Source organism: Kryptolebias marmoratus, linkage group LG21 (genome assembly GCF_001649575.2).
Source record: "Kryptolebias marmoratus isolate JLee-2015 linkage group LG21, ASM164957v2, whole genome shotgun sequence".
NCBI lineage: Eukaryota > Metazoa > Chordata > Actinopteri > Cyprinodontiformes > Rivulidae > Kryptolebias > Kryptolebias marmoratus.
This window is the reverse complement of record NC_051450.1, coordinates 13608038-13622595: the sequence shown is the minus strand read 5'-3', so window position 1 is coordinate 13622595 and position 14558 is coordinate 13608038. Positions and strand designations below refer to the sequence as shown.

The window sequence follows — 14558 nt, the reverse complement described above, 5'->3', positions numbered from 1 at the left end:
TTTAACACCCACCTCCCCCCTGGCGTTGGCCCAGCCCTTATAAAGGATCCGGCTGGAGAAAGAACTCCTCAGGAAGTTTCTTGTTCCTGAATCACTTTATTGAGTCAGTTTGAAAGCCTCGAAGGAGCCGATCGAGCAGAGAAACAGGGATGGGAAAGCTGCGGCTGTTTAAGTAGCTAAACAAACAGCCAACTCCACCTTCTCCACACAACTCCATCCTGATGAGCAGAACAGAACAGAATGAGCCTTTATTCACCTCTGAGCAGGAAAGGTACACATCAAGATAAAGATGGAAGAAATTTTCAAGTAAGCACAAAACATAGGTAACAAAGGCACTTCATAGATGGTAAAAAATGGAAAGCAGATAAGAAAAACTACATTAGTAAAGAAGTATGCCAAAATGATCTGGTTAAGATGGTAAAGATGCTTTTTAAAAACCTTTTGGGACTTTATTTATATTACAAAGGCAAATGTTCAAATAGATGTTCTTAATAAGAGTTTAAAAGAATGAAAATTTTGAGTTTTAAGCCTGTCTTTGCTCCCTCAGTGCTCATGGCTGTGGTACTTAAAGCAGAATTAATGGTCCAGATTAAATCACTGCAGTGTTTTATTGTAAAGTCTTTCATTTGGGTGCTGTTCATTCTCTGGGGGGGGGGTTCTGTGTTTCTAAATGGTTAAATGAGCACATTAAAGCAGCTGGTTAGCAGAGATAAACTGCAGGGTTCATTCCTTTGTTGGATGACAGGTCAGGCAGGAGCAGCTGCGCTCCGGCCCGTCCTGTTCTCACCATCATCATCATCATCATCATCATCATCATCATCATCATCATCATCATCCTGCTGCTCTAAGACACTTCTTTCCTTTATTATTTACCTTCTCAAATCCGCGTTCCTCTGAGGTGTTTTCCCCCCTCCACACACACTTCTCGAATCAGATCAGGACAAAGTAAATCCGAGTTATTCCAGCCGGGACCGAGCCGCCTCCTTCATCCTGACTTCCTCCATCCAGGGGTTCGGATTAGGTTCGAGCGCAGCCGATGGAGGCGGTGAGGGAAACGGTCATGGTGGTCGTCAGAGAGGCGGGTGGGTGGTTGTGGTGGTGGTGGTGGTGGGGGGCGCAAGAATCAAGGAAAAAAGGAGGAAAAGTGAGATCCCCGAGCGTCCCGGACAGATAGAGCCTCTACTTCCCTAAACTTCCATCAAGCCCCACACAACAACATGGCCGCCCCAGCCTGCGGGACTGGAGCCCCACAGCTGGAGCCTCAGACACAGACCCCGTCTGGTGCAGCTGGTCTGAGGACAGCCGCAGCTCAGGCGGTCACAGAGACAGCTGATGAAAATCTGATGAAAACAAGGTCAATGCATGTGTAGGAAAAAAAAGGAACAAATAACATAAAGGGAGGCAAGAGCAGACCGTCCCGTGGAGGATGGTTACATGTATAAAATAACAAAAAAGAAGAAGAAGAAGAAGAAGAAGAAGAAGAAGAAGAAGAAAAAAAAGACTCAACTGGTACCGTTTCCATTCACAAAAAAATAGGTCTACGTCGCCCTCTGCTGGTGTGTCAGGGTTACTGCAGCTTGGGGACAGAGATTACTGACTAAAATATGTTTTTTTTCCCCAAAGCAGGCAAAACCTTACTCCAATCTGGATGTGCACGACTATAGGCACACTTCTTTGCAAAACACTAAACACATTAATCAGCTTTAGAGACGCAAATATATTATAATGTGACCTGTTTTCATTTCTGAACACTTGCTTTTCAAATGACCACACCTTAATATCAATTGGTTAAACCAGGGGTGTAAACTCCAGGCCTCAAGGCTCCACTGTCCTGAAAGTTTTAGGTTTTTCTGCTCCAACACACCTGCTCCAAATGGTTTAATTACCTCCTCACCAAATAGGAGCACATCCACCAGTCATTCATTTAAACCAGGTGTTTTAAAGCAAGAACACGTGTAAAACATGCAGGAGAGCAGCCCCTGAGGTACAGAGTTTGACATCTGTGGGTTAAACACATCCTCCATGTGTGCAAACACTTTTTTGTTTAATTCGAAACACACTAATCGGGTATAAGCACTGTATTAATGCAGCATCTGAGCAAGGATGGGAATTCTTCTTATGTTGAAAATGAGGATAAATCCTGTGATTTTGATGACATCTTATGAGCAGATCCAGGTTAAGATATGATGCCCAGACTAAATATTTATTTCATTATTCCCCTTAAAGTTGCAGTAAGTTTGATGGATATAGTCCTATTTTGCAGTATTTGTCTACACAAATACTTGCTCAGCCAATGGGAATATTTATTCTCCTGACTTCCATATTGGCTGACATATATAGTAATAAATACTTTTGATCAATCTGCAGCATTGGTCTTTTGTATTGCTGTAAGTTGATTTTACTTTTGTACTTTGTATATTTCACAGTAATCAGGAAAGTTTTAAAAAAGCCAAACTGTTTTAGGTTTAGCACATCTGTCTTTAAATGCTTAAAAATATATTACCAATTTGTGTTTGATATGGTAAGAAAGTGCCATGTTTTAGACAAGTATTTCATTTTGCAAAGGATTTGAGGTACTCTGCAAAATGGGTGCGCAATTGTACTTACTGTGTGAACAGAAAAATGGGTTTCTATTCGATCATAGAAAACAAACAGAATAAAAGATGTAAAAATCTAAAGGATTAATGTAACTTTCTAAGTACATAATTTTAATCATTAAACATAACCCCTAAGATATTTTTAGCATTTTGAATAACAGTGGTTTTCATTTTTAACATCAAAGTAGAAAATAACTGTTGCAACCACAAAAAATAAAGCTACAACTTGTTTGAAAAGCTGACAGTAACATTGAAATTTACTCTAAGGTTGTTCAAAGAGCAGGTAAGATATTAATGGTTCATAATCTTTCCACAGAACCACATCTCAGAAGAACTCTCAAAGCTCTTTCAAAGATAAAATATTTGATGTAGACTCATATTACTGTCATTACTATAAACCTTGAAACTCATATTTTTTGTGTTACATTTAATTATGCATTCTTGCTTTTTATAATTTTAGGCCTTTTATACAAAATGTACATTTTAAACAAACTCAGTACCTAACATCGAAACATTTTGGAGTTGAAATTAAATAAAATAAATCAAGTGTCTCTGAAAAACTTCCACTCAGGTGAACTCAATTATCTAATATCAACATTATATTAATTTTTGAGGCTCCACTGAGTGGTTCTTATATTGCACTGATTAATATACTGTCCTCTGTGTCTTTTATTGTACAATAAAACTGTTGACCCTGTCATCCATTTAAATAAAATAAAACTTTTTATCAGGAAATTCTGTTTACTGACAAAGGAAAAATGCCTGTTATAGGATCTTGCTTTGTGTGTTTAAATGTGACACTAATTCATTTATTTACTACAACCACAAATTAAAGTGATAACACGACAATTATTCTGTAATGATAAGCAGAGCATTTTATCATTTTAAGCTTATGACCTAAACTGATCAATAAAATGATGTATTTGCTTGTACGAAGACAAATATTGAAGATTTGTGGTATTCACATATAACAATAACATATAAATATATTTTATTGACAGAAATGAACAATCAGCAGCAAGAAAATAAAACATCACAAACATCACATCGACAATATTTCCTAATTTTTACTGTAACAGTGACTCATGCTCATTTCCTGAAGATGCACACTGACCACAAATAATCACAATAAAATATGAGGATTTATGAGTGTTTCCAAGTCTCCACAATGTGACAGAGTGCCCACAACATGAGTAACCCAACTGTGTGCTCACACACATATACGCCTTTCAAATGTGATTAACAAATGTCACGTTCTGTCAACGCTTGAGCCACGAGACAGTAACATCAGTAAAGATCTTCAAACACGACATATCAGCGACGCTGGATATAAAAAGCAAACAGAGCTAAAATTAGATTGAGTCATATGTTCTTCTGGTGTCCTGTTTGTAGTGATAAAAACTCAGTTTTGCTCTGCACAGTTTAATATGATTACTCACAGCTTGACCGCCAAGGAAAAGATATTAAACTGTAAACTCAAGGTAGCTCCTGTCTACACACACATCTGAACAAACAAAAGCCCGTTTACTTTGTCAATATTACTGATGAGTTCTGATTGACTTCCATTTTTATGTACATGTCATTTTTTATTGCTGCATTTATGATTAATTTTCTGGGTTTTAAGTTTATGTTAAATGACAAGCTAACCCTAATGTACAACATATTACAGTAATAAAGGTGAAATGCTGTTAAAGTGTGGATCCCCCTTTAAAAAATGTTATCTTCCGCAAAAGACTTCTCAAAAAATTAAAAATCAAGTATCTCACAGAGATCTTTTATTTGGGATTTTCTAAAAGAGGCGCAGCTACCCAGATCTATAAAGTGGTCAGTGTTGAATGACACGTAAAACATAACATTTTATTCTGATTAAAATCAAGGAAAGAAGCAAGCTGAAAGTGGATGGGATTACCTACTGGAAAACCTCTGAACCTGTGCTGCATCGACCTGAATAGCACCTTGTTGAGCCAATGGGAAGAGTCAATTAAAACAGTATAAATTCTAATATCTGATTGACAGACAAACTTTGTTGCACTTCATCTGAAATTAGATCATCTAAGAAACTATGAAAAGATGTGCTATTTTTATGTTATGTTATTTTTTAAGATAAAGCCCAGTGTGAGCGTGTAAATAAGGAATTATATTGGACCGAGGATACACCCCTGAGGAACCCCTGCGGAGAGAGGAGCTGAAGAAGAAGCTTACAGAAGAAAACTGAACCACTCAGTGCCGTTAATGCCACAGTGATTTATACGGGAGATTAATATACTGTGGTCAGCTCTGTGAAATGCAGCTGTGAGGTTCAAAAGAAGAAGAAAAAAGCTGCTGATAAAAAATCCTTAAAAGCATTTCAGTGCTATGAAAAACTTTAAACTACACTGAAACTTTTCAAGACTGTTACATTTATTTAGCTGCACAAAGGAAACATTTGAGACAAGCCTAAAATGTGAAATAAGGGCTTAAAATCAGACAGCTTGACATATGATCCTGATTTTCTTTCACAGCTGAATTACAGATGAATGCTTCAAATATAAATATTGACACACGTTATGACCAGGGTCAGCAGGTTTATTAATACGGGACATACAGCAGGATTTTAAAGCTGCGGTGAGTCAAGGATCGGGTGATTAAAGACAAACATTCGTATCTTCTGTATGCACTCGGTAATTAGGTTTAGATATCCTGCTATAATCAGAAGAAGTGCTTATTAAGAGATGATTGAAGCTGAATGAGTAATCACCACTTTACAATGATTACTCTGATTCATTTCACTATAAGACAGTCATGGAAACGTTATGACTAACTGCCCCGCTCATAATTAAATAGTTAAGTGTTCAAGAGGTGGTTGTCCTAATTTAAAAGCAGGAACATTTAAAGCCTATTGTACTTTATAAATAATGACATGAAGACAGTTAAGGATGAATTTGCTGTACAGGACATAAAAACCTGAAGACTCCTGACACACAACGCTGCATTTTCTTACCAGAACCACTGGGGTGCAGCGCTCACTCAGAGCAAGAGAGAGGCTCGATTTAAAGACATCTTTTTCCTTTCTTTTAGCTCTTTAGAATTCAAAGGAAAGTGTTGCTTTGCACCAGGCAAACCGTCACATGACGTCAGAGAGCGAAGATAACCCAGGGGTCTGAATCACCCACTAAAGATTCAACTCATGGTCCCGAAGCCTGTGTGGACTGAAGACACGCCGGACTCCTAATGAACAGGATGGAAAAACAGAGAAAAACACTTGAAAAAGAAAATTAAAAGTTAACTTTAATAGAGTTTTGGTCTGGTGTAACTTTACATTTTGGCTTCACAACATCTGAGGGGAAAATATGCCATTTTTAAGTTGGCTTTGTTCATCTGGCAGCTGTTCTTACATATTTAAAAAGATAAAAGTCACATTTGTTTGACACTGGGAGGAAGGCTGTCTGTCAATTGGAGGGTCAGGGGTTTGATCCCCAGCTCCTGCACCATACCAAAATGATCCCCTGACTGGAAAATGACTTCCAAAATGACTGCCCCAAATTGCCCCTAAATTGAACTAAACCTACTTTATTTTCCAATCAAAATTTATGTTATGTTATTTTCTTTATGAGGCATGTGTCGTTGCAGATGACCTCTATGTTCAAACATCTTATATTAGTTTAGCAGACTTATCTCCAAAAGATAAAGGTCATATTTATTTGACAAATGGCATAAATCCTAAAAAAAAACCCATGTATAACAAGCTTTGTATTTTCTTGTAGCCTTCTTTTTCTTAATGATACTGTTATCAGATAATAGAGCTACAAACAGAGTAAATTTAGGTTTTTGCTTTGTTTTATTATTCAGGGCTTTTGGTTACAATGGGCTATTTTTGTTGTCTCTATTTTTAGTGTTTAGTATTTTTATCTCAATAAGGGAAGGGAGTAGTCTTCCACCACTGGATTCATTCATTGATGGTTTAATAAATGAAGATCTCTGTCATTCTTCAACAAAAAAAAGCATTAAAGGGCTTCAAACAAGTATTTTTAATTTTATTTTCTTAACATACTGTTTGTCAAAACCAGTATCTGGTTGTGTGAGTGAGCTGGAGTGAGGATGAAATGTTGGAGAAAAAGTAAAGATGTTTTTATGCTAGTAAATGTTAATTTTGGAGGCATATTTTTAGTACTGTTCAATAAAAATCAGTGCTTGTTTTGAAATCTGTGTCTCTAGGGTCAGATAAGATGAGTCCTTTATGGGTTTGGAAATATCCGCTTTGCTCAATGGAATATCTCAAATGAGTGTCATCACAACAGTAAAGATAAAAAGTTTATTTTTTAAGCAAACAAGGAAGATGACCATAAATCCTAATGAGACATGGAGGGGAAACAATCCCACACTCAGTGTTTAATTAAGCCACCAGTGTCAGAGACACATCGGTGGCGCCTCAAAATAAGAAATGACAAACCAAAAAAACAAAAGCTTGTGGAAAACTTTGAAACTGCCCCTAATATTTTTACACTTCGTTTCCAAGCAGCCACACTTTATTATAATCTCATAAAGTGGTCTTAATCAATAGTTCTTCAGACTTTCTGAAGGTCTTTCAAAGTTATTTTTTTGGACTTTGGTTGCTTTTTTATTCATTTTCTGTTCAGTCCTTGCTTCTTCTATGACAACATATTGTGCAGTTTGTGCCTAAAAATGTATGAAAAGAGGACAACTGGAGGACAAAAGAAGAAGAATCAGACCTAAAAAACAATCTTACAGATGAATGATATGAATGGTATCTGAAAGTCTAGTCTTTGAGACATAGGGGAAAAAATCTGTTAAAGACCTGATCCAGGACTGAGAGATTCATTATCCTTCAGTTGATTATTTGTCAGGTTTTCAGCTAACTTCTCTTTGGGAATCACTTTTTTTGGTGTCAAACTTTGTAAAATTTGGTCTTTTTCATAGATTAAACTGAAGAAATGGGAAGAAGATTTGTCTTTCTGATAGACTGCTAATAATAAAGTGTCTAAACATGTGATTTAGAATTGTGTTTTTGCTATGTTGTTTGTTTTGTGTGAACACAACTCTGGTTCATGGGACCCATTTTATGCCTGATTCACAGGTCATTTAGGGAGCTTAATGAAAAAACAACGAAATAAAGGGGAAAAAACACACTTCTGAACATTGTTTGAGTAAAAAAGCTGCCAAAGTCCAAAGAAAAACTTCAAAAGCCATGAAGTAATTTAAAAAAAAAACTATCAATCAAAACGAATTTATAGGACTAAATAAGAACATCTGGCTTCTTGGAAGCAAAGTGTGAAGAAGTGAAAAATAACTCAAGATATTGCATCGGAAAATATAACCACATGACACGTTTGTTATGTTAAAAATCAAACTTGTGATAAGGCTGACATCAAATCTAAAACTGGAGTTCAGAAGTTTAAAAACAAATCAGAATCGGGTTGAATCCCTGAACAAAATTCCTCCATTACAAAGTTGTATTTGACCCTGACTTTAACAAAGGTGGGCAAAATGAACAACGTGAATAAAACCCTTCGAACTTAATTTAACAGACTTTTTCTTTCTTTTTAAGCTCCCCTATCTTTTCCTTGGAGATGGTTTCAGCACTGAACAGCTCCCGCCCGTCCTTCCCATGGCGCTTCAGAAGGCCAGTCACGTGATCTGATTTATAGCGTGACGTCAACTGCTGACATTAATTCACACTTTAATTAATGATAATGGCTGAATTAAAGAGGGATTCTTCCCTTTTTTATGAGTTGGCTCGGGGTGCTTCATTGACGCGGAAGACGTCTGCGCTCATATGGGACAAGGGGGTGGTGGTGGGGATGCGTGGGGGGGGGATGACGCAGCAGCCCACTCCCACCCTCCACATCCACCCCGTCCTCTCCAACTCCCACCCCTTCCATACGTGACAAGTGAAAAAGACGAGCCCTTCGGGTTCAAGGATAAAAAACCAACAGGGAGTGAACTTGACGAGACGCAGGAAAGTTTCCTCTTTTTTTGCGCAGACGGCTGTTTTGGAGGAGGGAGCCTCTCTGTCCCGTCCAGGAGCGAGTGACAAAAGTCTCCGAGAAGTGAGCTGCAGGCGCACGGAGGGCTGAACCTCCGCAACAACAAGGACACTGAAGAATCACTTCACTGAGGGATCAGAGGAGGAAGGGAGAGAGATAGAGAGAGAAAGAGAGACTGAGATAGAGACCCTATCTCACTCTCCGAGTCTTCACAAGATCGTGTCCGGCGTCACGCAACTGGTAAGAAGAGGTGCCCTTCTGTGCGTTTTTACGCAGCGTAAAAGTGGGGAGATTTGGGGCAAACGTGGCTTTTTGTTTGCTTTTAGAAACTTACAGCAACTAAATGTTAGAAAAGCTCAAAAAAGGGAGAGAAAAAGAGCAGATCGGACTTTTTTTTTAAAATTAAAACATTTCCACTTACTTTCTTCCTTTTTTTGCTTTTTGCAGCAGGACAATGTCCAGCAAAGCGACTTTAGCATTACTCATCTATGGAATCATAATGCATCACAGCATCACCTGCTCACCTGTGGGGATTAGCTTTCCAGGTTTCAGGTAGGTCGCTCTGATCTGCCTTTGAGTTTTACTTTTTTATGCTTCAATCATGAGAGAATCCGGTTACAGAGCCAAACAGCCGCAGACTGAAAGCCTTTGCTAACCCACGGTTAGTTCTGTCTGTGAGTAAAACAGCTTATTGGGTTACTGGATAACATCATGGCAGCCAATCCATAGGGCTGAGGCACATTCACCAGGGAGCGGCCGTAATGTAATTTAGGCTGAAGTACAGTCTCAGCCAGATCTGCAGCCATTAATCGACCAATATATCTGATTGGATAATTAATAGGGATCAAGCTGGTGCAAAAAGGAAGCATCAAATAACATTTCTGAATGAACAGATGGGGAATTGTACATCCTCTTGTAACTTTAGTTTAAATAACTACTATTTTTCCAGATTAAATTTAATTCAGACTGGAAAATAATTTTGACCTTGCTTTTGTTCAGACTTGACAGTGAGGTTTATGATGAGGGCGGTAATTCTTTACCATCCCTGGATTACGATGGAGACCAAATAGAGGTGAGAAGCCCTTCATCTGTCACCGACGACGTCCTCACTATGTTCTACCCTCCAGAGAAAAGGTGAGTGTCGCCAAAAATTCTGACAAAAACAACAAAGAAAAAAAGGGAAAAAACTGTATTTCTTCTCTTTTCATCTCATTGGCGTATTTCTGTCTTTACATGTTGTACCTGTCGTGTGAATTGATGTATTGTTGAAATGTTGTAGCTTTCAACACCCACAGAAAAAGAGCTTTAGCATTTTGAAGATTAGTTTCCCTTCCCTCCCAGCGGATTATTAGTTTTTTTTAACAGCAATCCCAGTTAAAAATGTTTTCTACCAAAGATTCTCATATTTAATGTCAATTAAAAAAAAGAACTTAAAAGAAAAGAATGTCAGGAAAATATTAATAATCAAAAAGTTTTCATTAATTCTTGAAAAAATTGTTGCCTCTTGCGCTGGGTGTGTGGTGATTTTTTTTACTGTGTGGCTATCTATATCATCCCAGAATGGAAAGACATGCAGACGGCATGTTTAATAAAGCCTACAGGAAAGCGCTGGGTCAGTTATCAGCAAGGAAATACCTTCATTCTCTGATGGCAAAACGTGTAGGGTAAGGACATCTTCTTGTTTGTCCTCTTTCCTGTCCTAAATCAGGTGTTTTCTGTCCTTGTTTTGTCTTTGTTTCTGTTGGATGGGTCTTTTAAAGCTCATAATTCACGCTGTTTCACGTACTGAACATGTCTATTTTTATCCCTGCTGAAGTCCCCCCCCAACACACACACACACACACACACACACACACGTACACTCCCTAACTCAGTCCTAATGGTATCCCTCACTGAGAGCAAAACAGCACTTTGATTAATTTAGGAAGTATTATTTCCTCAAAATTTAGGCTGTTTTGAATTTATTTCCATATATTTAATTCATGGGACTGAATCCCACTATTGGAGGGAGGAGGGGGGTACAGCTGTGATTTCATCTCAGCTGAAATACACACTGAAATCCTTTAGCAGAATGAGAGTTATGTCTCTTTTACTTATAAAATCTTTGTGCAAACTCAAAAATCTGAAACTGCTATCTAATCATTTCCCCTTTTTTAAGATGGCTGCACAGCAGATCAGATGAACAGGGGGAAAGTGGGGGTGGTGGTGGTGGGGGGGTTGTCTGAATGAATCTGATACACCATCAATGTGATGCATCTCCTCTTCTCTCGCAGTGGAGGGAAAACGTTGGACGACAGCTCGGAGCCCCTGTCCAAGCGACACTCAGACGGGATCTTCACAGACAGCTACAGCCGCTACAGAAAGCAAATGGCAGTCAAGAAATACCTGGCAGCGGTCCTGGGGAAAAGGTACAGACAGAGAGTTAGAAACAAAGGACGGCGGCTGGCTTATTTGTAGCATCTTCCTCTGATCCTCCTGAACAAAGAAAAAAAAAAAAAAAAAACTAAAAACTTCAATGTGTGCAGATGAAGTCATTTTGACCAATCAGTGGATTGCTTTTGTGTTCCTAAACATGTATTTATGTATGAAGTAAGCCATTAAATGAATATTTTGATAATGATATTGTTTTTTTTTATTTAGTACTTAAAGCACTTGAGGATCTTTTTGTGGACCAACATTTGTTTATTTAGACAAAAAATGCCTCTATTTATGTATTCATTGATTTCAGCTTTTAGACTTATTGATGAGACATAATTGTTTCCCTCAATTGTCTGCTCCAACAGCCCTGTCTTTTAAACTTTTAGTGAAGGCACAAACATGAGTGGAAAATAAATAGTTTAAAAGACAATCAATGCATTAAATGCTGCTTTTCTTTTGTAAAGTGACATTAAGAGTTTAGTTGTCTTTATTCACGACAGCTTCGAAGACATAGGTTTTCAACATATCCTACAAGTGATAGACTTTGATGCCCTCCCGGACGGGGATGAGTTTGAAGCTTTTTTGGGAGACTGGCTGAAACAGTTCTCTCCTGATTTTGCGGTGAGTTTCCGGCTCTTTCCTGAGGCTGTGTCCTCACCAGGGCTTCTCACCTCTCTTCCTTTTTTTATTTTCTTTTTCTCACCTTGTGATCTTGCTTCAAACTCTTCTTTCACCTCATCTGTGCTCCCGTCTCACAGCTTTTGATTCCAACTGTGACAACAAGCATGTAAGATTTTAGTTTGGCTAATATGCTACACTTAATATTGTTGATTGACTGGCTTTAATAAGGCCTATTTTAATTTAGATCTAGGGGGTTCTGTGGAAAGGTTATGACCAAGTTACCTGTTGTAGATAGCTCTTTGAACAACATCAATTTGGATAAATAGAGCTTCATTATGAACAGATTGATGGAATAACTGCTATTTCAAGCTGAACTAAAATCAAAGTGAATTGCTGTCATCTTAAAGCAACTCCAGCATCAAAAATGTCATAGCAGTTTTTGCAAATGCTGTTTCATAATCTCTTACATCTCAGTCAGTTTCTCATTGCACAATTATTTCAGTACAAGTACTATGCTATTCTTGCTAGGAGTATCTCGTGCTGCATAAGAAAGTGCTATAGCTAGCTGCTGCTGCCAGTTTTTGTTCTTGCAAGTCACTATGAACTGGAAAGTGCCAGAACAGCAGTGTCACTGTCCACATAGGAGTCAGTTTTATGTTGACATGCTGGGACTTTCAACATAAGAGCACTCTTCCCACTGTCAAGCATGGTGATAGTAGCATCATGGTGTGGGGCTGTTTGGCTGACAGTAGTTCTTATGTACAAAACTGATAGCGTCTAAAAGGCTTCATAGTAGTTTGCATAAAACGCTATGACATTTTCGACATTGGACTTCTTTTAAGATGGCAGCAACCCACTTTGGTCTTGGTTGCATTTGGACTAGCCATTAGCTCATCAATTCAATCAGAATTACAGTCTATTTCTAAAAGTATTCTTGTCGTGATTGCTGATGTTAAAAGAGCTATCTACAACAGGTAAGATATTAATTGTTCAGCCTACCCTTTCTTCAGAACCCTACTTCAATAGATCTAAATTATTGCTTTGAGTTTTGACATTTTTCCAAAAGAGAAATCTCAAATTTGACCCAAGGACCAGAGTACTTTTGAGGTTTTTCTCACCCTTTTTCCTCTTCAACAGTGTTTACAAAGTGATATTACACCTTTTGACTCATGTAAAGTGCCAATATTGTGTATCTATCAACTGGATTGTCTGTGTTTGGGGGGTTTCTCATATCTCTCTGCCCATATAATAAGTATCATTGACATTTTGAGCATCATCAGGCAAATAAAAAATAAAATAAAAAAAAGAATAGGTATGATACTTGTTACATGGAAACTTATCCATCACTTTCTTCTTTGTGAGAGACATACAAGGTGGTTTGAACTCTTGTGTTTGAACCCTTTGGGTACATTGTGCTTCCCTTTTTTGTCATGTGAACCAATGTACAAACTACAGTAGACTGCATGATTAAAGTAATTGCACTAGCCACCGCATCTGTGCCGACAACTAGATGGTTTTGCTTGCTTTCTGACTACTACATACACACATATCTGTCACTGCTGGATGTTACTTTGTGCTTTTGTTCTCCTCACTCACATTTCCACACAAACTGTTGGTTGAACTATGTTTTCCAATTAAGGATGTATTTTACTGAAGGCAAGAATTTCTCAGTCCAATGCCATCCTTGATAGTTTTATGAAGATTTTTCATTTTTTAGAAATTTTCTGAGCGATAGAGCTGTCTACAACTAAAGTGGTGATTTTCTATGATTTGTATTTTCAGTTTGGCACAGAAAAGCTGCCAAAACTAATCACATTTCAACAACAGGAAGGACAAAAATAAAAAGTAAAGGGATAACAAGGATGATTAAATGCCTGGTTTTGAGAAGCAGTTAAAGCAAAGCCTTTTCAGAGGACATAAAACAAATAAAAACAACAGAGTTAGGTTCTTCGATCTGTGTTTACTGTATCAATCTTTCTTTAATTTTGCATTTCCCTCTAGGCTTTGTGACGCAGGATGCAGTTTGCAGCTGTGGTGCCTTGCATCGACTGTAAAAAAAAATGCCATGAATCACAGATGGCTCTTTAGTAGCCCTTCAATGCTGCACATCTTCAGCTCACATTTCATCACCTTTTTGTTGTTGTTGTCCTTGTGTCACACCGATGTTCAATAGGATCTTAATCGCCGTCCAGCTTAGACATCGAAGATTTTTGCTTGCACTGCTTTTTGTTTTTGCACTTTGTTTTAGAGCACTAATTTGTGTGTGTGTGTGTGTGTGAAAAGACAGGGAAGCAGTAGCTTCTTCATGAAATATTACATGTATGATAATAAAAGCGCCAATAGCCTTACAAAACTGAAATAATCTTCAAAGATACATATATAAATATATATATTTACTGTGTGGAAAGTGAATATTAGACTACAAAAACGGAGATCTACAAGAGTCAAGTCAATAAATGTCTAAAAAAAACGTGTTGTAAGATTTGTATGAATAAATTTTTGTAAACAACAAATTTTTGTGTAATTTTTTAACATGTTTAAGAAGAAAAATCTAAAGCAATGCACTTTCAGCAGCTTTGATGGGTTGTTACTGTGGAGAAGAGGCAATCAACCATAGCACATCAGACAGGCGCTAAAGACTTATAAAAGGGTCCATCCCTTTTTTTGGATGGTCAACGACCTCAAAGAACTTAGCAAATCACACAAACAAAGGAAAAGTGTGGAGAAAGAGGATGCAGAGACCCCGTTTTCACAGTGACTCAGTGGTTCTGGCGGAGAAGCGGTGACACCAGTTGGCCGGGTGTCTGCCTCCCTTCGGGACAGCATGAGTAAAGAGGCGTGGGAGGGATCACCCAACCCGCCACACACACTGCCTCGCTGCACTTTACACCTCTCGCCATGTCTTCAGCAGTCGCCATCGAGGAGGACCTGCAGGCCT

General features: G+C 38.2%; 2 protein-coding genes across 5 annotated transcripts in view; one reads left to right on the top strand and one right to left on the bottom strand.

Annotated features, from left to right (window-relative positions):
• Positions 1-1513, bottom strand: part of LOC108230446 (tyrosine-protein kinase yes) — an 18414-nt gene extending 16901 nt beyond the window's left edge. The window contains exon 1 of the mRNA XM_017406688.3: positions 874-1513. The gene's annotated coding sequence lies outside the window, so the exon portion shown is untranslated. The remainder of the gene's footprint in view (positions 1-873) is intronic.
• Positions 1514-8477: 6964 nt separating this feature from the next.
• adcyap1a (adenylate cyclase activating polypeptide 1a) lies at positions 8478-14107 on the top strand. 4 transcript variants are annotated; one of them, XM_017406275.3, is made up of 7 exons: positions 8484-8821; positions 9029-9133; positions 9581-9715; positions 10141-10245; positions 10855-10989; positions 11500-11620; positions 13622-14107. In XM_017406275.3, exons 2-7 carry the CDS (start codon positions 9036-9038, stop codon positions 13628-13630), a joined length of 603 nt encoding a protein of 200 aa, XP_017261764.1. In that variant the 5' UTR covers positions 8484-8821; positions 9029-9035; the 3' UTR covers positions 13631-14107. The 4 variants fall into 4 exon arrangements, with proteins under 4 accessions (XP_017261763.1, XP_017261765.1, XP_017261762.1 ...); XM_017406273.3 differs by having other exon boundaries at positions 8483-8821; positions 11500-14107; XM_017406274.3 differs by lacking the exon at positions 10141-10245 and having other exon boundaries at positions 8478-8821; positions 11500-14107.
• Positions 14108-14558: the final 451 nt, after the last annotated feature.

Excerpts from the sequence above, each read along its gene's own strand:
- adcyap1a (XM_017406273.3), top strand. The coding sequence starts at position 9,036 with ATGTCCAGCAAAGCGACTTTAGCATTACTCATCTATGGAATCATAATG. Across the intron at positions 9,134-9,580 it reads ATTAGCTTTCCAGGTTTCAG|ACTTGACAGTGAGGTTTATG; the intron begins GTAGGTCGCTCT and ends GCTTTTGTTCAG. Across the intron at positions 10,990-11,499 it reads GCAGCGGTCCTGGGGAAAAG|CTTCGAAGACATAGGTTTTC; the intron begins GTACAGACAGAG and ends TATTCACGACAG.